The sequence below is a fragment of the Ranitomeya imitator genome, chromosome 2, assembly GCF_032444005.1.
Source record: "Ranitomeya imitator isolate aRanImi1 chromosome 2, aRanImi1.pri, whole genome shotgun sequence".
In the NCBI taxonomy this organism is placed as follows: domain Eukaryota; kingdom Metazoa; phylum Chordata; class Amphibia; order Anura; family Dendrobatidae; genus Ranitomeya; species Ranitomeya imitator.
In genome coordinates this window covers 129,970,007-129,991,888 of record NC_091283.1, presented here as the reverse complement: position 1 = coordinate 129,991,888, position 21,882 = coordinate 129,970,007, and the positions used below count along the sequence as shown (strand labels likewise).

General features: G+C 56.7%; 2 protein-coding genes across 2 annotated transcripts in view; one reads left to right on the top strand and one right to left on the bottom strand.

The window, feature by feature from the left end:
- Positions 1–11,472, bottom strand: part of UPRT (uracil phosphoribosyltransferase homolog) — a 30,492-nt gene extending 19,020 nt beyond the window's left edge. The window contains exons 1-2 of the mRNA XM_069747233.1: positions 10,912–11,472; positions 6,194–6,236 (exon numbers count right to left, since the gene is read on the bottom strand). Coding sequence (XP_069603334.1) covers positions 6,194–6,236; positions 10,912–11,141 — 273 coding nt within the window. The 5' untranslated portion in view covers positions 11,142–11,472. The remainder of the gene's footprint in view (positions 1–6,193; positions 6,237–10,911) is intronic.
- The window catches only part of ABCB7 (ATP binding cassette subfamily B member 7), a 96,860-nt gene continuing 86,427 nt past the window's right edge, over positions 11,450–21,882 (top strand). The window contains exon 1 of the mRNA XM_069747232.1: positions 11,450–11,699. Coding sequence (XP_069603333.1) covers positions 11,571–11,699 — 129 coding nt within the window. The 5' untranslated portion in view covers positions 11,450–11,570. The remainder of the gene's footprint in view (positions 11,700–21,882) is intronic.

Here is a 21,882-nt window from a genome sequence, read left to right as displayed (position 1 = left end):
AAGCATTACGGTTTTAGTTTTTTAAAATGTTATCATTTGTTTTAATGAAATAAAATATGAACAATTAAAAAAAAAGGTTTGGTACTTTTAAACACTAGGGGAGCAGCTGCTGAAATTTGCCATGAAAACCTAGTGCACAACTAGCTCACATTACAACTGCAGTAAATGTGGGCGGGGTCTGATCACGTGTGTGACATCACATCACTTATCTCCTCCCCTTCTGGGTGAATGAAGTTTAGGATCACAGAGTGGCGCCATTTTGCTGGTAACTGCCAGTGATAGTGACTAGTAGACTGTCCACAAGGACAGACGGCCGGCAGCGCCGATTCTGTAAGTCTAACAAGAGAAAATGGACCATACAATTTGTCAGGCAATTTCTTCTCAGTATGACGATACCCCATGTGTGGTGGAAAACTACTGCTTGGGCACATGGCAAGGCTCGGAAGCGAAAAAGCGCCAAGTGAATTCTGGAGCTCAATTTTGACTTTAATAGATTGCAAACGCCATGTCTCATTTGAAGAGTCCCTGACATGCTAACACAACAGAAACCACCCAAAGTGACCCCATTTAGGAAACTACACCTCTTGATGGATTAAGCTAGGGGTGTAGTGAAAAATTTTAACCTTCAGAAGACTCACAGGATTGTGTAACACTAGGCTGAGTAAAAGGAAAATTACAATTTTTTCCCAATAAAACATTGCTTTGGCCTAAAGTTTTACATTTTCATAAACTATAATAGGAAAAATGGACCTTAAAGTACCGTATATACTCGAGCATAAGCCGACCCGAGTATAAGCCGAGACCCCTAATTTTGACACAACTGGGAAAACTTAAAGGGAACCTGTCACCCCGTTTTTTCAGATTGAGATATAAATACTGTTAAATAGGGCCTGCGCTGTGCGTTACTATAGTGTATGTAGTGTACCCTGATTCCCCACCTATGCTGAGAAATACATTACCAAAGTCGCCGTTTTCGCCTGTCAATCAGGCTGGTCAGGTCAGGTGGGCGTGGTGACATCGCTCTTTTCTTCCCCAGCTTTCCGTTGGTGGCGTAGTGGTGTGCGCATGTCCAAGTTCCGAATTCCCTGCGCGCACGTGAAGAAACAGAGCGCGATCTGCGCTATTATCCCTTTCATCGGTGGGGGCGGCCATCTTCCTGGGGCCACGCGTGTGCAGATGGAGTGCTCTGCTGCACGGGGCTTCAGGAAAATGGCCGCGGGATGCCGCGCGTGCGCAGAAGAGATCGCGGCGGCCATTTTCCCAAAGCCGAGATGCAAACTCGCACGCGCGGCCCCAGGAAGATGGCCGCCCCCACCGATGAAAGGGATAATAGCGCAGATCGCGCGCTGGTTCTTCACGTGCGCGCAGGGAATTCGGAACTTGGACATGCGCACACCACTACGCCACCAACGGAAAGCTGGGGAAGAAAAGAGCGATGTCACCACGCCCACCTGACCTGACCAGCCTGATTGACAGGCGAAAACGGCGACTTTGGTAATGTATTTCTCAGCATAGGTGGGGAATCGGGGTACACTACATACACTATAGTAACGCACAGCGCAGGCCCTATTTAACAGTATTTATATCTCAATCTGAAAAAACGGGGTGACAGGTTCCCTTTAACCCCTTCACCCCCGGAGCTTTTTCCGCTTTTTCATTTTCGTTTTTTGCTCCCCTCCTTCCCAGAGCCATAACTTTTTTGTTTTTCCGTCAATATGGCCATGTGAGGGCTTATTTTTTGCGGGACGAGATGTACTTTTGAACGATACCATTGATTTTACCATGCCATGTAACAGAAAAAAAGTTCCAAGTGTGATGAAATTGCAAAAAAAGTGCAATCTCACACTTGTTTTTTGTTTGGCTTTTTTGCTAGGTTCACTAAATGCTAAAACTAACCTGCCATTATGATTCTCCAGGTCATTACGAGTTCATAGACACCAAACATGTCTAGGTTATTTTTTTATCTAAGTGGTGAAAAAAAAATTCCAAATTTTGCTAAAAAAAAAAAGAAAAAAAAAATGCGCAATTTTCCGATACCCGTAGCGTCTCCAATTTTCGTGATCTGGGGTCAGGAGAGGGCTTATTTTTTGCGTGCCGAGCTGGCGTTTTTAATGATACCATTTTGGTGTAGATACGTTCTTTTGATCGCCCGTTATTGCATTTTAATGCAATGTCGCGGCGACCAAAAAAACGTAATTTTGGCGTTTTGATTTTTTTCTCGCTACGTCATTTAGCGGTCAGGTTAATCCTTTGTTTTTATTGATAGATCGGGCGATTCTGAACGCGGCGATACCAAATATGTGTATGTTTGATTTTTTTTTTAATTGTTTTATTTTGATTGGGGCGAAAGGGGGGTGATTTGAACTTTTATATATTTTTTATTTTTTTTATATTTTAATCACTTTTTTTTTTAATTTTGGCATGCTTCAATAGCCTCCGTGGGAGGCTAGAAGCATGCATAACTCGATCGGCTCTGCTACATAGAGGTGAAGTACAGATCACCTCTATGTAGCAGAAATGCAGGGTTGCTTTGAACGCCGACCACAGGGTGGCGCTCAAAGCAATCGGCCATCAACAACCATAGAGGTCTCAAGGAGACCTCTGGTTGTTATGGCGATGCACTGCTGACCCCCGATCATGTGACGGGGGTCCGCAGTGCGAGCAGTTCCGGCCGCGCGGCCGGGAGCGCTAGTTAAATGCCGCTGTCAGCGCTTGACGGCGGCATTTAACTAGTTAATGGGCGCGGGCGGATCGCGATTCCGCTCGCGCTCATTGCGCGCACATGTCAGCTGTACAAAACAGCTGACATGTCGCGGCTTTGAGGTGGGCTCACCGCCGGAGCCCACCTCAAAGCAGGGGATCTGCCAGCTGACGTACTATTCCGTCAGCTGGCAGAAAGGGGTTAATGACTCGAGTACAAGCCTAGGGTGGGAAATGCAGCAGCTACCGGTAAATGCAAAAATAAAAATAGATACCAATAAAAGTAAAATTAATTGAGACATCAGTAGTTTAAGTGTTTTTGAATATCCATATTGAATCAGGAGCCCCATAAAGTTTATGATGGCCCCATAAGATGCTCCATAATAATAATAATCTTTATTTTATATAGCGCTAACATATTCCGCAGCGCTTTACAGTTTTGCACACATTATCATCACTGTCCCCGATGGGGCTCACAATCTAGATTCCCTATCAGTATGTCTTTGGAATGTGGGAGGAAACCCACGCAAACACGGAGAGAACATACAAACTCTTTGCAGATGTTGTCCTGGGTGGGATTCGAACCCAGGACCCCAGCGCTGCAAGGCTGCTGTGCTATCCACTGAGCCACCGTGCTGCCCCATATAAATATTAAAATATGCCCCATATAATGCTGCACAAAGGTTAATAATGGCCCCATAAGATGCTCCATAGAGACATTTAGCCCATATATTGCTACACAAATATTGATTATGGCCCCTTGAGATGCTCCATAAAGATATTTGCCCCACATAATGCTACATAAAAGTTGATTATTGCCCCATAAGATGCTCTATGGAAACATTTGCCCCATATAATGCTGCATAAGAGTAGATTATGGCCCCATAAAATGCATGTTATGCTACAGTATATCTACTGCAATAAAAAAAAAAAAATTACATACTCCCTCTCTCGTCGCTGCCCCTCAGCGTCCTCCGCAGTGACTATTGAGGCAGAGGGCGGCACGCACACTAACACGTCATCGCGCCCTCTGACCTGAACATCACAGACAGAGGACGCTGAAGACGGAGCCCGGCAGTGGAACGGGTGACAGGTGACTATCGCGCAATGCCCCCGTTAGGGTATGTGTCCACGTTCAGGATTGCATCAGGATTTGGTCAGGATTTTTCATCAGTATTTGTAAGCCAAAACCAGGAGTGGAACAATTAGCGGAAAAGTATAATAGAAACATATGCACCACTTCTGCATTTATCACCCACTCCTGGTTTTGGCTTACAAAAACGGATGGAAAATCCTGACCAAATCCTGATGCAATCCTGAACGTGGACACATACCCTTATACTCACCTGCTCCTGGCACGGTCCCTACAGGTCCCTGGTTCTCCGGCAGCTTCTTCCGGTGTTGAGCAGTCACATGGTACCGCTCATTACAGTAATGAATATGTGGCTCCACCCCTATGGGAGTGGAGTCGGGCCCATATTCATTACTGTAATGAGCGGTACCATGTGACCGCTCAATACAGGAAGAAGCTGCCGGCGCCCGGAGAACCAGGGACCTGCAGGGACCGCGCCAGGAGCAGGTGAGTATGATTAGACAGCTGCCGCTCCCCCTCCCCTGCCGACCCCTGGGAATGACTCGAATATAAGCCAAGAGGGTCAATTTCAGCCTAAAAAAAAAAAAAAAATGGGCTGAAATTCTCAGCTTATACTTGAGTATATACGGTATGTTCACAATTTCTGCTAAGTACGCCACTACTTTTGAGGCACAGTGCAAAGCTCAGATAGAAATAAGCGCCGTAATGGAGTTCAGATTTTGCTGGACTGGTTTGAGGGTGCCATGTCACATTGGCAGAGCCCCTGAGGTGCCAGAACAGCAGAACCCCTCTATATACAGTACTACTTTACAATATGGCTAGACTCGGGAGGAAAGAAGCGCCATTTGTCTCTTGAAGAACAAATTAAGCCGAGCTCCCGGTGGTGATAGTGTGGGAACAGCTCCTGTGCCCGCATAATAGCCATGACGTAAATTTTGCGGGAACCCCTTCCCGACCATGATAAACTTACGACAAATTTTGTGAAGGGGTTAAGAGGCTGCTCACACTGGTGTCCACCCTATCTGATCTAACACTACAGATACCAGGGCTGCTGAGGTAAGGAGAGGCTGCTCACACTCCTGTCCACCCACGTCTATCTGATCTATTACTGGAGATACCAGGAGTGCTGAGGTAAGAGGAGGCTGCTCACACTGCTGTCCACCCACGTCTATCTGATCTATTACTGGAGATACCAGGAGTGCTGAGGTAAGAGGAGGCTGCTCACACTGCTGTCCACCATGTCTATCTGATCTATTACTGGAGATACCAGGAGTGCTGAGGTAAGAGGAGGCTGCTCACACTGCTGTCCACCATGTCTATCTGATGAAATACTGGAGATACCAGGAGTGCTGAGGTAAGGAGAGGCTGCTCACTCTACTGTCCACCCTGTCTATCTGAGCTATTACTGGAGATACCAGGAGTGCTGAGGTAAGAGGAGGCTGCTCACACTCCTGTCCACCCACGTCTATCTGATCTATTACTGGAGATACCAGGAGTGCTGAGGTAAGAGGAGGCTGCTCACACTGCTGTCCACCATGTCTATCTGATCTATTACTGGAGATACCAGGAGTGCTGAGGTAAGAGGAGGCTGCTCACACTGCTGTCCACCATGTCTATCTGATGAAATACTGGAGATACCAGGAGTGCTGAGGTAAGGAGAGGCTGCTCACTCTACTGTCCACCCTGTCTATCTGAGCTATTACTGGAGATACCAGGAGTGCTGAGGTAAGAGGAGGCTGCTCACACTGCTGTCCACCATTTCTATCTGCACGACAACAACACATAATATAAGTATCTCCAAGTCTCAACAGCAGAGCTTCCTTTTGCACATGCTCACAAGCTCTTCTTCCAACATGCCGACAGACTGTTGTGTCAGTATATCAGAAAGGCATCAATTTTATTTTTAACGTGATTACGTCTGTAGAATGTAAGTCTGCAAGGACAGAGTCCTCTCCCCTCTGCACCAGTCTGTCATTGTAAATTTGTTTACTGTAAATGTTATCTGTAACCCCTTTTCTCATGTACAGCACCATGGAATTCATGGTGCTATATAAATAAATAATAATAAACAAAAGGACTGATTTCCTAATTCAAAGTATTCAGGAATTTATGACATTTTCTTTATTTTTTTTTCCTATTCCTGAACAATCCCTTTAACATCAAAGGTGACCGGATTGGTTTCCATAAGAGCATGGAGATCTAGTGCAGTCACCCCACCACAAGTCGGCTACATGAACAACTGTGCCACCTACCACATCCTGAATATGGGGGCAACTAAAGGATTCACCAATTATAATGCAGGTTTGGTGTAGATGTGAAGCTTCTTGAGAAGTCCTAGAAAGTCCTGTAAGAAGTCATCACTTACGTTAATGAAGTCCGTGAAGGAACATGACTACATACCAGGCGATCAGCAGAAAACACAAAATCTCCTCGACTTGTGGTCCTGCAAAAGAGCAGTAAGAACCTGTTACAGACAGTCCCCACAATGGAGAATCACCGTGTAAGCATCATCTTCATCGTGAGGGATGGAAATGGTCATACTGGGCACAAACACAAGATGTCCTCCACACTACCCGCCACGGACAGTGTCTGCTTCCTGCTGGCACGTTATAGTGTCGTTTATATGTAGCATTCACCTTTTCATGGAGGGGTGCACATATTTTCATGTGCATCAGTATTCTCTGACCAAGAACGGCTGTTCATTCCCTGACAGCCACAAGACGTGGGACGCAACAACGTGTCAGGACGTTCCGGGAAATTAAGCCTCTGAAATCGGAGCTAATTTAAGCCTCAGTTACAAGAGATGGACAAATTCCTATCCGTAAAGAGGCGGTTCAGAATTTAAGAAATGCATAGCAGGGAAGTTGACAAAATAGCCATAAATCAGGGAGTAAACAATAAGCAAGGAATATCACCAAAGCTGGAGCAGCGAATGGAACACATTTCATCTTACACGCCAGGCGCCATCATCCACTACAATGTCGGACTGCATGTTACTTGGTGCAGCTTCAACTAGGAGAACTTATTCATCCACACAAAGCGCCACACACATGAGGACGACGTCCAAGCAGCCCCCCATACATAAGGTCAATGGACACATCACCCCCGTACATAAGGACGATGTACAAGCGCCCCCCATACATAAGGACGATGTATAAGCCCCTATACATAAGGACGATGTATAAGCGCCCCCATACATAAGGACGATGTCCAAGCATCCCCCCGTACATAAGGTCAATGGACACATCACCCCCGTACATAAGGACGATGTACAAGCGCCCCCCGTACATAAGGACGATGTACAAGCGCCCCCCATACATAAGGACGATGTATAAGCCCCTATACATAAGGACGATGTACAAGCGCCCCCCATACATAAGGACGATGTATAAGCCCCTATACATAAGGACGATGTATAAGCGCCCCCATACATAAGGACGATGTCCAAGCATCCCCCCGTACATAAGATCAATGGACACATCACCCCCGTACATAAGGACGATGTACAAGCGCCCCCCATACATAAGGACGATGTATAAGCCCCCATACATAAGGACGATGTATAAGCCCCCATACATAAGGACGATGTATAAGCGCCCCCATACATAAGGACGATGTATAAGCCCCCCATACATAAGGACGATGTCCAAGCATCCCCCCGTACATAAGGTCAATGGACACATCACATAAGGACGATGTAGAAGCCCCCGCACATAAGGACGATGTAGAAGCCCCCGCCCATAAGGGCGATGTATAAGACCCCGCACATAAGGACGATGTAGAAGCCCCCGTCCATAAGGACGATGTAGAAGCACCGGGCAGATGTGGGGGCTCCTCGGGCAGACGTGGGGGCTCCTCGGGCAGACGTGGGGGCTCCTCGGGCAGACGTGGGGGCTCCTCGGGCAGACGTGGGGGCTCCTCGGGCAGACGTGGGGGCTCCTCGGGCAGACGTGGGGGCTCCTCGGGCAGACGTGGGGGCTCCTCGGGCAGACGTGGGGGCTCCTCGGGCAGACGTGGGGGCTCCTCGGGCAGACGTGGGGGCTCCTCGGGCAGACGTGGGGGCTCCCCGGGCAGACGTGGGGGCTCCCCGGGCAGACGTGGGGGCTCCCCGGGCAGACGTGGGGGCTCCCCGGGCAGACGTGGGGGCTCCCCGGGCAGACGTGGGGGCTCCCCGGGCAGACGTGGGGGCTCCCCGGGCAGACGTGGGGGCTCCCCGGGCAGACGTGGGGGCTCCCCGGGCAGACGTGGGGGCTCCCCGGGCAGACGTGGGGGCTCCCCGGGCAGACGTGGGGGCTCCCCGGGCAGACGTGGGGGCTCCCCGGGCAGACGTGGGGGCTCCCCGGGCAGACGTGGGGGCTCCCCGGGCAGACGTGGGGGCTCCCCGGGCAGACGTGGGGGCTCCCCGGGCAGACGTGGGGGCTCCCCGGGCAGACGTGGGGGCTCCCCGGGCAGACGTGGGGGCTCCCCGGGCAGACGTGGGGGCTCCCCGGGCAGACGTGGGGGCTCCCCGGGCAGACGTGGGGGCTCCCCGGGCAGACGTGGGGGCTCCCCGGGCAGACGTGGGGGCTCCCCGGGCAGACGTGGGGGCTCCCCGGGCAGACGTGGGGGCTCCCCGGGCAGACGTGGGGGCTCCCCGGGCAGACGTGGGGGCTCCCCGGGCAGACGTGGGGGCTCCCCGGGCAGACGTGGGGGCTCCCCGGGCAGACGTGGGGGCTCCCCGGGCAGACGTGGGGGCTCCCCGGGCAGACGTGGGGGCTCCCCGGGCAGACGTGGGGGCTCCCCGGGCAGACGTGGGGGCTCCCCGGGCAGACGTGGGGGCTCCCCGGGCAGACGTGGGGGCTCCCCGGGCAGACGTGGGGGCTCCCCGGGCAGACGTGGGGGCTCCCCGGGCAGACGTGGGGGCTCCCCGGGCAGACGTGGGGGCTCCCCGGGCAGACGTGGGGGCTCCCCGGGCAGACGTGGGGGCTCCCCGGGCAGACGTGGGGGCTCCCCGGGCAGACGTGGGGGCTCCCCGGGCAGACGTGGGGGCTCCCCGGGCAGACGTGGGGGCTCCCCGGGCAGACGTGGGGGCTCCCCGGGCAGACGTGGGGGCTCCCCGGGCAGACGTGGGGGCTCCCCGGGCAGACGTGGGGGCTCCCCGGGCAGACGTGGGGGCTCCCCGGGCAGACGTGGGGGCTCCCCGGGCAGACGTGGGGGCTCCCCGGGCAGACGTGGGGGCTCCCCGGGCAGACGTGGGGGCTCCCCGGGCAGACGTGGGGGCTCCCCGGGCAGACGTGGGGGCTCCCCGGGCAGACGTGGGGGCTCCCCGGGCAGACGTGGGGGCTCCCCGGGCAGACGTGGGGGCTCCCCGGGCAGACGTGGGGGCTCCCCGGGCAGACGTGGGGGCTCCCCGGGCAGACGTGGGGGCTCCCCGGGCAGACGTGGGGGCTCCCCGGGCAGACGTGGGGGCTCCCCGGGCAGACGTGGGGGCTCCCCGGGCAGACGTGGGGGCTCCCCGGGCAGACGTGGGGGCTCCCCGGGCAGACGTGGGGGCTCCCCGGGCAGACGTGGGGGCTCCCCGGGCAGACGTGGGGGCTCCCCGGGCAGACGTGGGGGCTCCCCGGGCAGACGTGGGGGCTCCCCGGGCAGACGTGGGGGCTCCCCGGGCAGACGTGGGGGCTCCCCGGGCAGACGTGGGGGCTCCCCGGGCAGACGTGGGGGCTCCCCGGGCAGACGTGGGGGCTCCCCGGGCAGACGTGGGGGCTCCCCGGGCAGACGTGGGGGCTCCCCGGGCAGACGTGGGGGCTCCCCGGGCAGACGTGGGGGCTCCCCGGGCAGACGTGGGGGCTCCCCGGGCAGACGTGGGGGCTCCCCGGGCAGACGTGGGGGCTCCCCGGGCAGACGTGGGGGCTCCCCGGGCAGACGTGGGGGCTCCCCGGGCAGACGTGGGGGCTCCCCGGGCAGACGTGGGGGCTCCCCGGGCAGACGTGGGGGCTCCCCGGGCAGACGTGGGGGCTCCCCGGGCAGACGTGGGGGCTCCCCGGGCAGACGTGGGGGCTCCCCGGGCAGACGTGGGGGCTCCCCGGGCAGACGTGGGGGCTCCCCGGGCAGACGTGGGGGCTCCCCGGGCAGACGTGGGGGCTCCCCGGGCAGACGTGGGGGCTCCCCGGGCAGACGTGGGGGCTCCCCGGGCAGACGTGGGGGCTCCCCGGGCAGACGTGGGGGCTCCCCGGGCAGACGTGGGGGCTCCCCGGGCAGACGTGGGGGCTCCCCGGGCAGACGTGGGGGCTCCCCGGGCAGACGTGGGGGCTCCCCGGGCAGACGTGGGGGCTCCCCGGGCAGACGTGGGGGCTCCCCGGGCAGACGTGGGGGCTCCCCGGGCAGACGTGGGGGCTCCCCGGGCAGACGTGGGGGCTCCCCGGGCAGACGTGGGGGCTCCCCGGGCAGACGTGGGGGCTCCCCGGGCAGACGTGGGGGCTCCCCGGGCAGACGTGGGGGCTCCCCGGGCAGACGTGGGGGCTCCCCGGGCAGACGTGGGGGCTCCCCGGGCAGACGTGGGGGCTCCCCGGGCAGACGTGGGGGCTCCCCGGGCAGACGTGGGGGCTCCCCGGGCAGACGTGGGGGCTCCCCGGGCAGACGTGGGGGCTCCCCGGGCAGACGTGGGGGCTCCCCGGGCAGACGTGGGGGCTCCCCGGGCAGACGTGGGGGCTCCCCGGGCAGACGTGGGGGCTCCCCGGGCAGACGTGGGGGCTCCCCGGGCAGACGTGGGGGCTCCCCGGGCAGACGTGGGGGCTCCCCGGGCAGACGTGGGGGCTCCTCGGGCAGACGTGGGGGCTCCTCGGGCAGACGTGGGGGCTCCCCGGGCAGACGTGGGGGCTCCCCGGGCAGACGTGGGGGCTCCCCGGGCAGACGTGGGGGCTCCTCGGGCAGACGTGGGGGCTCCTCGGGCAGACGTGGGGGCTCCTCGGGCAGACGTGGGGGCTCCTCGGGCAGACGTGGGGGCTCCTCGGGCAGACGTGGGGGCTCCTCGGGCAGACGTGGGGGCTCCTCGGGCAGACGTGGGGGCTCCTCGGGCAGATGTGGGGGCTCCTCGGGCAGACCCGGAGGCTCCTCGGACCCCACTGCGCCCAGGCTCTCACCTGTCCCGGATGATGGTCTGCAGCTCCCGGATCTGGTCATTCATGGGCAGCAGCTTGAGCTGAGGTCCCACCAGCTGCTGCTGATCTTCGGGCACATCCACGTCCGGGCTCCCGCTGTCTTCGCTTTCTTTATCCGCCTCATTACTGCTCCCGCTGCCGTCCACGAACCGTATGTGTCTGTGTGAGAGCTCCGGCTGCGGTGGCTGCTGCTCGCCCGGCATGTCACCCATGCACCCCCGGCCTCACACCACACCAGGCAGCGTGCTCTGCGAACACAAGGCAGCTCTCGCGAGGCTTCTCTTCCTCCATGCTGATTGGCTGCCTCCAATGCCAATCATACACGTAGCCCGCCCCCACTGGTCATTATCAGGCGCTTGGATAAACCATTGGGAGAAAGTGATCCGGGCGGTAATATTAGAATTAGAAATTCTGAACCGAATCTCTTGCTGGAACGTTCCATTATAATGTGGGCGGCCGGCTACGTACACTACGTAATGCACGAGGAGCACGGCTGCCAAACCGGCAGCTCCTACCGTCTGTGACAGGGGGCGGGGCTCTGCCGGCTTCCTGTCTGATGGGGACACTCTGGTGACTCCTGAGCTCTACTCTATGGTCCTGGAGGACTGCACTGGCTCACTACAAACCCCGTGACCCAGGACATGGCGCTGCTCATGGTGCTCAGTGTGTCACGGAGGAGAACGGTGTCACCATGGCAGCTCAGGAGGGCGCTGGGCTCCTGGTGTCCGGGGGAGCGGAGGCAGAAGGCGAGCAGGGCCCAGCAGAGCCAGGTGAGGGGGCATGTGTGCCAGGAGCATGGAGGGTGTGGGGTCTGCACCCACCTGTATTATGTGTGGGCCCACCCCCTGCAGAAAACTGTGGTCACCTCAGTGGCTGATAACAGAGAACAGTAGACTGCACTCAAAGGATTAAACAAGTGTGAAACTGAAACAGAAGTGCGGGAGGCTCAGAGAGCACATGATCTTAGGGGGCGTCCTCCCTGCCGGAGGCTGAGATGATCTGAGAGGGCGTCCTCCCTGCCGGGGGCTGAGAGGATGATCTTAGGGGGCGCCCTCCCTGCCGGGGGCTGAGATGATGATCTGAGGGGGCGTCCTCCCTGCCGGGGGCTGAGATGATGATCTTAGGGGGCGTCCTCCCTGCCGGGGGCTGAGATGATGATCTGAGAGGGCGTCCTCCCTGCCGGGGGCTGAGAGGATGATCTTAGGGGGCGTCCTCCCTGCCGGGGGCTGAGATGATGATCTTAGGGGGCGTCCTCCCTGCCGGAGGCTGAGATGATGATCTGAGAGGGCGTCCTCCCTGCCGGGGGCTGAGATGATGATCTTAGGGGGCGTCCTCCCTGCCGGGGGCTGAGATGATGATCTGAGGGGGCGTCCTCCCTGCCGGGGGCTGAGATGATGATCTGAGGGGGCGTCCTCCCTGCCGGGGGCTGAGATGATGATCTTAGGGGGCGTCCTCCCTGCCGGGGGCTGAGATGATGATCTGAGAAGGCGTCCTCCCTGCCGGGGGCTGAGAGGATGATCTTAGGGGGCGTCCTCCCTGCCGGGGGCTGAGATGATGATCTTAGGGGGCGTCCTCCCTGCCGGGGGCTGAGATGATGATCTTAGGGGGCGTCCTCCCTGCCGGGGGCTGAGATGATGATCTTAGGGGGCGTCCTCCCTGCCGGGGGCTGAGATGATGATCTGAGGGGGCGTCCTCCCTGCTGGGGGCTGAGATGATGATCTGAGGGGGCGTCCTCCCTGCCGGGGGCTGAGATGATGATCTGAGGGGGCGTCCTCCCTGCCAGGGGCTGAGAGGATGATCTTAGGGGTCGTCCTCCCTGCCGGGGGCTGAGATGATGATCTTAGGGGTCGTCCTCCCTGCCGGGGGCTGAGATGATGATCTTAGGGGGCGTCCTCCCTGCCGGGGGCTAAGATGATGATGATCTTAGGGGGCGTCCTCCCTGCCGGAGGCTGAGATGATGATCTGAGGGGGCGTCCTCCCTGCCGGGGGCTAAGATGATGATGATCTTAGGGGGCGTCCTCCCTGCCGGGGGCTGAGATGATGATCTGAGGGGGCGTCCTCCCTGCCGGGGGCTGAGATGATGATGATCTTAGGTGGCGTCCTCCCTGCCGGGGGCTGAGATGATGATCTTAGGGGGCGTCCTCCCTGCCGGGGGCTGAGATGATGATCTTAGGGGGCGTGCTCCCTGCCGGGGGCTGAGATGATGATCTTAGGGGGCGTGCTCCCTGCCTGGGGCTGAGATGATGATCTTAGGGGGCGTCCTCCCTGCCGGGGCTGAGATGATGATCTGAGGGGGCGTCCTCCCTGCCGGGGCTGAGATGATGATCTGAGGGGGCGTCCTCCCTGCCGGGGGCTAAGATGATGATGATCTTAGGGGGCGTCCTCCCTGCCGGGGGCTGAGATGATGATCTGAGGGGGCGTCCTCCCTGCCGGGGGCTGAGATGATGATCTGAGGGGGCGTCCTCCCTGCCGGGGGCTGAGATGATGATGATCTTAAGGGGCGTCCTCCCTGCCGGGGGCTGAGATGATGATCTTAGGGGGCGTCCTCCCTGCCGGGGGCTGAGATGATGATCTTAGGGGGCGTCCTCCCTGCCGGGGGCTGACATGATCTGAGGGGACGTCCTCCCTGCCGGGGGCTGAGATGATGATCTTAGGGGGCGTCCTCCCTGCCAGGGGCTGAGATGATGATCTTAGGGGGCGTCCTCCCTGCCTGGGGCTGACATGATCTGAGGGGACGTCCTCCCTGCCGGGGGCTGACATAATCTGAGGGGACATCCTCCCTGCCGGGGGCTGAGATGATGATCTGAGGGGGCGTCCTCCCTGTCGGGGGCTGACATGATCTGAGGGGGCGTCTTCCCTGCCGGGGGCTGAGATGATGATCTGAGTGGGCGTCCTCCCTGCCGGGGGCTGACATGATGATCTGAGGGGGTGTCCTCCCTGCCTGGGGCTGAGATGATGATCTTAGGGGGCGTCCTCCCTGCCGGGGGCTGAGATGATGATCTGAGGGGGCGTCCTCCCTGCCTGGGGCTGAGATGATGATCTTAGGGGGCGTCCTCCCTGCTGGGGGCTGAGATGATGATCTTAGGGGGCGTCCTCCCTGCCGGGGGCTGACATGATCTGAGGGGACGTCCTCCCTGCCGGGGGCTGAGATGATGATCTTAGGGGACGTCCTCCTGCCAGGGGCTGAGATGATGATCTTAGGGGGCGTCTTCCCTGCCGGGGGCTGAGATGATGATCTGAGTGGGCGTCCTCCCTGCCGGGGACTGAGATGATGATCTTAGGGGGCGCCCTCCCTGCCGGAGGCTGAGAGGATGATCTGAGGGGGCGTCCTCCCTGCCGGGGGCTGAGATGATGATCTGAGGGGGCGTCCTCCCTGCCGGGGGCTGAGATGATGATCTTAGGGGGCGCCCTCCCTGCCGGGGGCTGAGAGGATGATCTTAGGGGCGTCCTCCCTGCCGGGGGCTGAGATGATGATCTGAGGGGGCGTCCTCCCTGCCGGGGGCTGAGATGATGATCTGAGGGGGCGTCCTCCCTGCCGGGGGCTGAGAGGATGATCTTAGGGGGCGTCCTCCCTGCTGGGGGCTGAGATGATGATCTGAGGGGGCGTCCTCCCTGCCGGGGGCTGAGATGATCTGAGGGGGCGTCCTCCCTGCCGGGGGCTGAGATGATGATCTTAGGGGGCGCCCTCCCTGCCGGGGGCTGAGATGATGATCTGAGGGGGCGTCCTCCCTGCCGGGGGCTGAGATGATGATCTGAGGGGGCGTCCTCCCTGCCGGGGGCTGAGATGATGATCTTAGGGGGCGCCCTCCCTGCCGGGGGCTGAGAGGATGATCTTAGGGGGCGTCCTCCCTGCTGGGGGCTGAGATGATGATCTGAGGGGGCGTCCTCCCTGCCGGGGGCTGAGATGATGATCTGAGGGGGCGTCCTCCCTGCCGGGGGGCTGAGATGATGATCTTAGGGGGCGCCCTCCCTGCCGGGGGCTGAGAGGATGATCTTAGGGGGCGTCCTCCCTGCTGGGTGCTGAGATGATGATCTGAGGGGGCGTCCTCCCTGCCGGGGGCTGAGATGATGATCTGAGGGGGCGTCCTCCCTGCCGGGGGCTGAGATGATGATCTGAGGGGGCGTCCTCCCTGCCGGGGGCTGAGATGATGATCTTAGGGGGCGTCCTCCCTGCCGGGGGCTGAGATGATGATCTGAGGGGGCGTCCTCCCTGCTGGGGGCTGAGATGATGATCTGAGGGGGCGTCCTCCCTGCCGGGGGCTGAGATGATGATCTGAGGGGGCGTCCTCCCTGCCGGGGGCTGAGAGGATGATCTTAGGGGTCGTCCTCCCTGCCGGGGGCTGAGATGATGATCTTAGGGGTCGTCCTCCCTGCCGGGGGCTGAGATGATGATCTTAGGGGGCGTCCTCCCTGCCGGGAGCTAAGATGATGATGATCTTAGGGGGCGTCCTCCCTGCCGGAGGCTGAGATGATGATCTGAGGGGGCGTCCTCCCTGCCGGGGGCTAAGATGATGATGATGATCTTAGGGGGCGTCCTCCCTGCCGGGGGCTGAGATGATGATCTGAGGGGGCGTCCTCCCTGCCGGGGGCTGAGATGATGATGATCTTAGGTGGCGTCCTCCCTGCCGGGGGCTGAGATGATGATCTTAGGGGGCGTCCTCCCTGCCGGGGGCTGAGATGATGATCTTAGGGGGCGTGCTCCCTGCCGGGGGCTGAGATGATGATCTTAGGGGGCGTGCTCCCTGCCTGGGGCTGAGATGATGATGTTAGGGGGCGTCCTCCCTGCCGGGGCTGAGATGATGATCTGAGGGGGCGTCCTCCCTGCCGGGGCTGAGATGATGATCTGAGGGGGCGTCCTCCCTGCCGGGGGTCAAGATGATGATGATCTTAGGGGGCGTCCTCCCTGCCGGAGGCTGAGATGATGATCTGAGGGGGCGTCCTCCCTGCCGGGGGCTGAGATGATGATCTGAGGGGGCGTCCTCCCTGCCGGGGGCTGAGATGATGATGATGATCTTAAGGGGCGTCCTCCCTGCCGGGGGCTGAGATGATGATCTTAGGGGGCGTCCTCCATGCCGGGGGCTGAGATGATGATCTTAGGGGGCGTCCTCCCTGCCGGGGGCTGACATGATCTGAGGGGACGTCCTCCCTGCCGGGGGCTGAGATGATGATCTTAGGGGGCGTCCTCCCTGCCAGGGGCTGAGATGATGATCTTAGGGGGCGTCCTCCCTGCCTGGGGCTGACATGATCTGAGGGGACGTCCTCCCTGCCGGGGGCTGACATAATCTGAGGGGACATCCTCCCTGCCGGGGGCTGAGATGATGATCTGAGGGGGCGTCCTCCCTGTCGGGGGCTGACATGATCTGAGGGGGCGTCTTCCCTGCCGGGGGCTGAGATGATGATCTGAGTGGGCGTCCTCCCTGCCGGGGGCTGACATGATGATCTGAGGGGGCGTCCTCCCTGCCGGGGGCTGACATGATGATCTGAGGGGGTGTCCTCCCTGCCTGGGGCTGAGATGATGATCTTAGGGTGCGTCCTCCCTGCCGGGGGCTGAGATGATGATCTGAGGGGGCGTCCTCCCTGCCTGGGGCTGAGATGATGATCTTAGGGGGCGTCCTCCCTGCTGGGGGCTGAGATGATGATCTTAGGGGGCGTCCTCCCTGCCGGGGGCTGACATGATCTGAGGGGACGTCCTCCCTGCCGGGGGCTGAGATGATGATCTTAGGGGACGTCCTCCTGCCAGGGGCTGAGATGATGATCTTAGGGGGCGTCTTCCCTGCCGGGGGCTGAGATGATGATCTGAGGGGACGTCCTCCCTGCCAGGGGCTGAGATGATGATCTTAGGGGGCGGCCTCCCTGCCTGGGGCTGACATGATCTGAGGGGACGTCCTCCCTGCCGGGGGCTGACATAATCTGAGGGGACGTCCTCCCTGCCGGAGGCTGAGATGATGATCTGAGGGGGCGTTTTCCCTGCCGGGGGCTGAGATGATGATCTGAGTGGGCATCCTCCCTGCCGGGGGCTGACCTGATGATCTGAGTGGGCGTCCTCCCTGCCGGGGGCTGACACGATGATCTGAGGGGGCGTCCTCCCTGCCTGGGGCTGAGATGATGATCTGAGGGGGCGTCCTCCCTGCCGGGGGCTGAGATACTAGGTGTTGTCCATAAGCCCCTCTCCAGTACCCGGTAGAGAATGGCACACCTGTTCCTGGATTGGTTTCTTATTGGAATGTTCACATTGTCCATGGTGGCTGAAAGCAGCAAAACCATGAAGGAGCCCATGGAAAGGAGGAGGAAAGAAGTCCTGAGGGAGTAGACCCCCCACTGTACAGTGTTCTCCGCAGCGGCCGGTGCACATTTCATAGATCTGTGCTGATCATTCGGGGGTTTACGTCCGTCAGCTGATCACCGATCAGTGGGTGGCAGTGTCAGAAGACGCCCATATTGCATCATACACATGAGCAAGGCTCAATATTTGACACAGACATATGCTCCTGGCAGGGTCAACCAGGTACTCTGCCCATCCGAGGTCTAGAGCTCTGGCTCATACCGGCAGTTGCATCTTATAAGAGCCCAGGGGCTGCATTCATCGCACCACAGGGACTAGAGACGAGCCAGCTCCCTGCTGTTACCGATGACCACTAACTTCTCTGGATGGCTGTCACTGGGTGAAAAATTCCGGTGTTTGGCAGATGTAACTCCGCCTATCTGTACCAAACTCTGCCCACTCATCAATTTAATTGGCTAACTGCAAGTAGGCGGGGTTTCCGCAGCATATACGTCATCTTAAATATTTGTTCACCCAACTGTGATCTCATATTTAATAGGGATCCATCTAGGTTCAAAAAGAGCTGGCTGGTTTTTGTGAGCGGAGCCAGATCACCAAATAGCCGGACCGCCCATCACTAGCCGGGACAATCCCTCCTCCCAGCCTAGGGCCCACAGCATCGCCCCACTCCTACCACCGCCAGCTTCCTGCAGCAGTGACCCAGCCTCATGTTACACCACACCGTAAAATAGAAGTGTTAATAGCTTAGTTTTTGTAAATTTAACAAAGTGAATGAACAAAAGTGATATCTAAACCACATGAATAATTGGTGTGATCAGCATTTGTCTTAAAGGGAACCTGTCACCTGAATTTGTCGGGACCGGTTTTCGGTCATATGGGCAGAGTTTTCGGGTGTTTGATTCACCCTTTCCTTACCCGCTGGCTGCATGCTGGCCGCAATATTGGATTGAAGTTCATTCTCTGTCCTCCTTAGTACACGCCTGGGCAAGGCAATCTTGCTTTGTGCAGGCATGTACTACGGAGGACAGAGAATGAAATTCAATCCAATATTGCAGCCAGCGGATAAGGAAATGGTGAATCAAACACCCGAAAACTCCGTCCATATGACCGAAAAGCGGTCCCGCCAAATTCAGGTAACAGGTTCCCTTTAAAAACATCAATTCCTCTAGATACACTTGTACAAAGTTTTTGAAGGAAGGGAGGTTGTTCCAAACATCTTGGAGGACTAACCACAGATCTGTGGATGTCGCTTGTGCAAATCCTCCTGTCTCCATGTAATTCCAGATGATGCTGAGATCTGGGTTCTGTGGGGCCATGTCATCACTTCCAGGACAATTTATCCTTCTTTAGATTGAAGACGGATCTAATGACATTGGTTGTATGTCTGACTGCTGTCAGATGAAATCTGGAAGTGTTTGTAATGACACATAACCCAGCTCTGCTGTATCTCTATAGTGGCTGCAGGGATTGAGGAGAGGAGGGTGTGCTTTTTTTTTTTCTTCCCTTCATGATCTTGTCAGCTTATGATTGGTCAGCTTCATGCATGGGAAGAAGAACACCCCCAGGGGCAAATCTCTGGTAACAACACCCTGGTTTTCTGAGCTCCTCCGCTCATGTATGATCACAGACCACATCAAAGCTGAATGTGTAGGGAAACCAAGAACCTGTAACAGTGAAATGGCGCAAAATTTGTAATGAACCCGAATTGCAAAACCGTTTTTAGCAGAAAATACATGCATTTAAGTAAAAGGAAAAATATACCCAAAAATGGCCAACCATTAAAAGTGAGCCACCAGTGCTCGCCTCTGCATTGGCGACTGTTGCAAATTCCATCAAACCGGATAGAAATCCAGTGAACGTTGCTATGGGCCAGCGCTATCCTACATACAGCGCATCGGGTGGAAACAATCCGCAATGTAAATGTGCATGGAGCCATAAGAAATTAATGTGAAATGCAGATTTAAGGCCAGGGTTCCTTGTAAGCAAGGTTATTCCAGAGGATGGCATTTGTGGCAATAATGCACATCCGTCATGTAGAGTGCAGGTTCGGTATCGTGGCCCGGGGTCAGCAGCACATGATTTATAAGCCTGATCACATGCAGTAGCACAGCAGCCTTGCAGCGCTGGAGTCCTGGGTTCAAACCCCACCAAGGACAACATCTGCAAAGAGTTTGTATGTTCTCTCCGTGTTTGTGTGGGTTTCCTCCGGCTACTCCGGTTTCCTCCCACATTCCAAAGACACTGATAGGGAATTTAGATTGTGAGCCCCAACGGGGACAGCGATGATAATGTGTGCAAACTGTAAAGCGCTGTGGAATATGTTAGCGCTATATAAAAATAAAGATTATTTATTATTATTTATTGTACTGTACCGTGGATGTTCATGGTTTCAGATGTCCAGTTATTATACCGCATGTAGCCTGAAGTGATTGTGGTTGTGTAATTGTGCAGGACTTCTTCTTATACTCCAGAAATGTCGGTGGTCCTGGTTTCTGCATAGCTTTGCACAGCTACTAGGGTCCCACGTAAAGCTCAGCATCTATCCAGGGTGTGGCTGCTAGGAAGCCCCTTCCGAAAAGTCTCGGCTGCTTTCTGCTGCATCAGTAGAAGTGAATATACAGGGCTTCCTTATTGCTAATGGCGGGTGTTTTCTGCAGATCCATGCGGCCTTTGTAGTGCTGTGACTCTTAGGACGTTGCAATAAAGGCACAGATGATTGGCCTCGGGGAGACCAAAACATCCAACACCGCGGAGACACCATCACGTGTTTCTCAACGCAGTGATTCCAGAACACTGCCCCCATCCCTTATGGGAAATATGCAGATGCATGTAAAGAAGCTGCGGAGACACCATCACGTGTTTCTCGACGCAAGCAGTGAATAGCCAGGCCTTTCCCCGGGAAGGAACAACCACGGGAAGGGCAGCATCCTATGAAGGAAAGCCACCTATGCCAAGCATGGTATCCATCCACAGACAGCTGCGTTGAGAAACATGTGATGGTGTCTCCGCGGTGTTGGATGTTTTGGTCTCCCCGAGGCCAATCATCTGTGCCTTTATAGCCTTTTTACTAGGCACTGCTCCTAATAGCCAGATTCCTACTCCACACTGATGAGGGGCAAAACCCCGAAACAGCTGTCTGTGGATGGATACCATGCTTGGCATAGGTGGCTTTCCTTCATAGGATGCTGCCCTTCCCGGGGAAAGGCCTGGCTATTCACTGCTTGCGTCGAGAAACACGTGATGGTGTCTCCGCAGCTTCTTTACATGCATCTTAGGACGTTGCGTCTTAGCCACTGCACCCTGGAGGTGCGATATCTGGGTGCTGAACGTTATTGGACACCAATCTCCGGAGATCGGCTCAGTGATGACAAGCCCGGCTTTAGCTGTAAGGAAGGAATACATTGTAAATAAGTGCAGAAATGGCCTTATTAGACAAAGCCACAATATGGCACAGAAATACCATTTAGTAAATTAAGTGGCACAGCCTGACGTTCTTCTTCTCAGTGCTCCCTCCACTTTATTACAACAGGAAGCAATAATAACTCCCATGGACACATTAAAGGGGCCTTGGCTGACCATGTGTTGGGAGGATAATTGAGGAATAACACAGTCTGTGATCCCGCTTTCACATCTCAATTTCCTTCGTAATGGTAAGCAGCAGGGGATCCGAGGCCAGGGCTTCTCAGATGCGTTGCTTGCTACAATAAAACAAATTTGATGCTTCCTGGAGGATGGCGGCCACTACTGTGAGCATGATACTCCATTGCATTGTTCATGGAGAAGAAGGACGCTGGGGAAGAAAGCAGCGGGGACTGAGGATTAACCGAAGAAGCCATTCTCATCAGGCACCTTCTGTACGCAGCGGTTTACACAAGGTTGCATTCGCCGTCCATGTTCCCTCCGTAGAGGAATACGTCTTTTTGTCTCCATTTTGGCACAGAAATCTCTGCAGGGAATATGACCTCCACAAAAATGGCCATGTCCTAAACTTTGTAGACTTGTCTTTCAGAACAACAAGAGAATTTGATCTCGTCCTGATGTCCTTTAAATCCTTAACGATTGCGGAGGTGCGATAGGCTGTGTTCCCTCCTGTTATTATAGGAGCCAGGAGTTTTATTGGGGAGTCGGTCAGAATAGAGTATAGCCGCCTTCTATCCGGGAGACTGGCACCAGCCAAAACATGAAGCGGACCCATCCTTGCCCCTGTGGTGTCTGCTTCAGTGAACATTTTCTCATGCAGCTGTGAGTTGTTCCATTCCTCTGTTATTCATCCTTGAATTTTATGAACAAGCTGACCGCTAGGTGTTTTTTTTTTTTTTCCTTGTCAATGGGGTGTGTCCCTGCAGTCTGATATTGGCAGCCGCAATGAATGCCTCCTCTGTCTTCATTAACGTCCTCGGCGCCTGCGCTGTAAGTTCCCATCATGTAATGGGAGTCAAAGGGCAGCGCAAACTGCGCATGCCCGAAAAAAAACAGGGCAGGCGCCGGGGACGTTAATGACTGCAGAGGAGGCGGCACACTGAGGCCCTGAGTGACGGCTGGGAGGCGTTTGTGTCCGGGGGGAAAAGACATGCCCCCCAAGACAGACTACAGGTATGGCGGGCAAATTATAAAAACAAATATTTCAGCGTTGGAAGGGACCCCAAATATAAGAGCCAGCTGGACAGAAT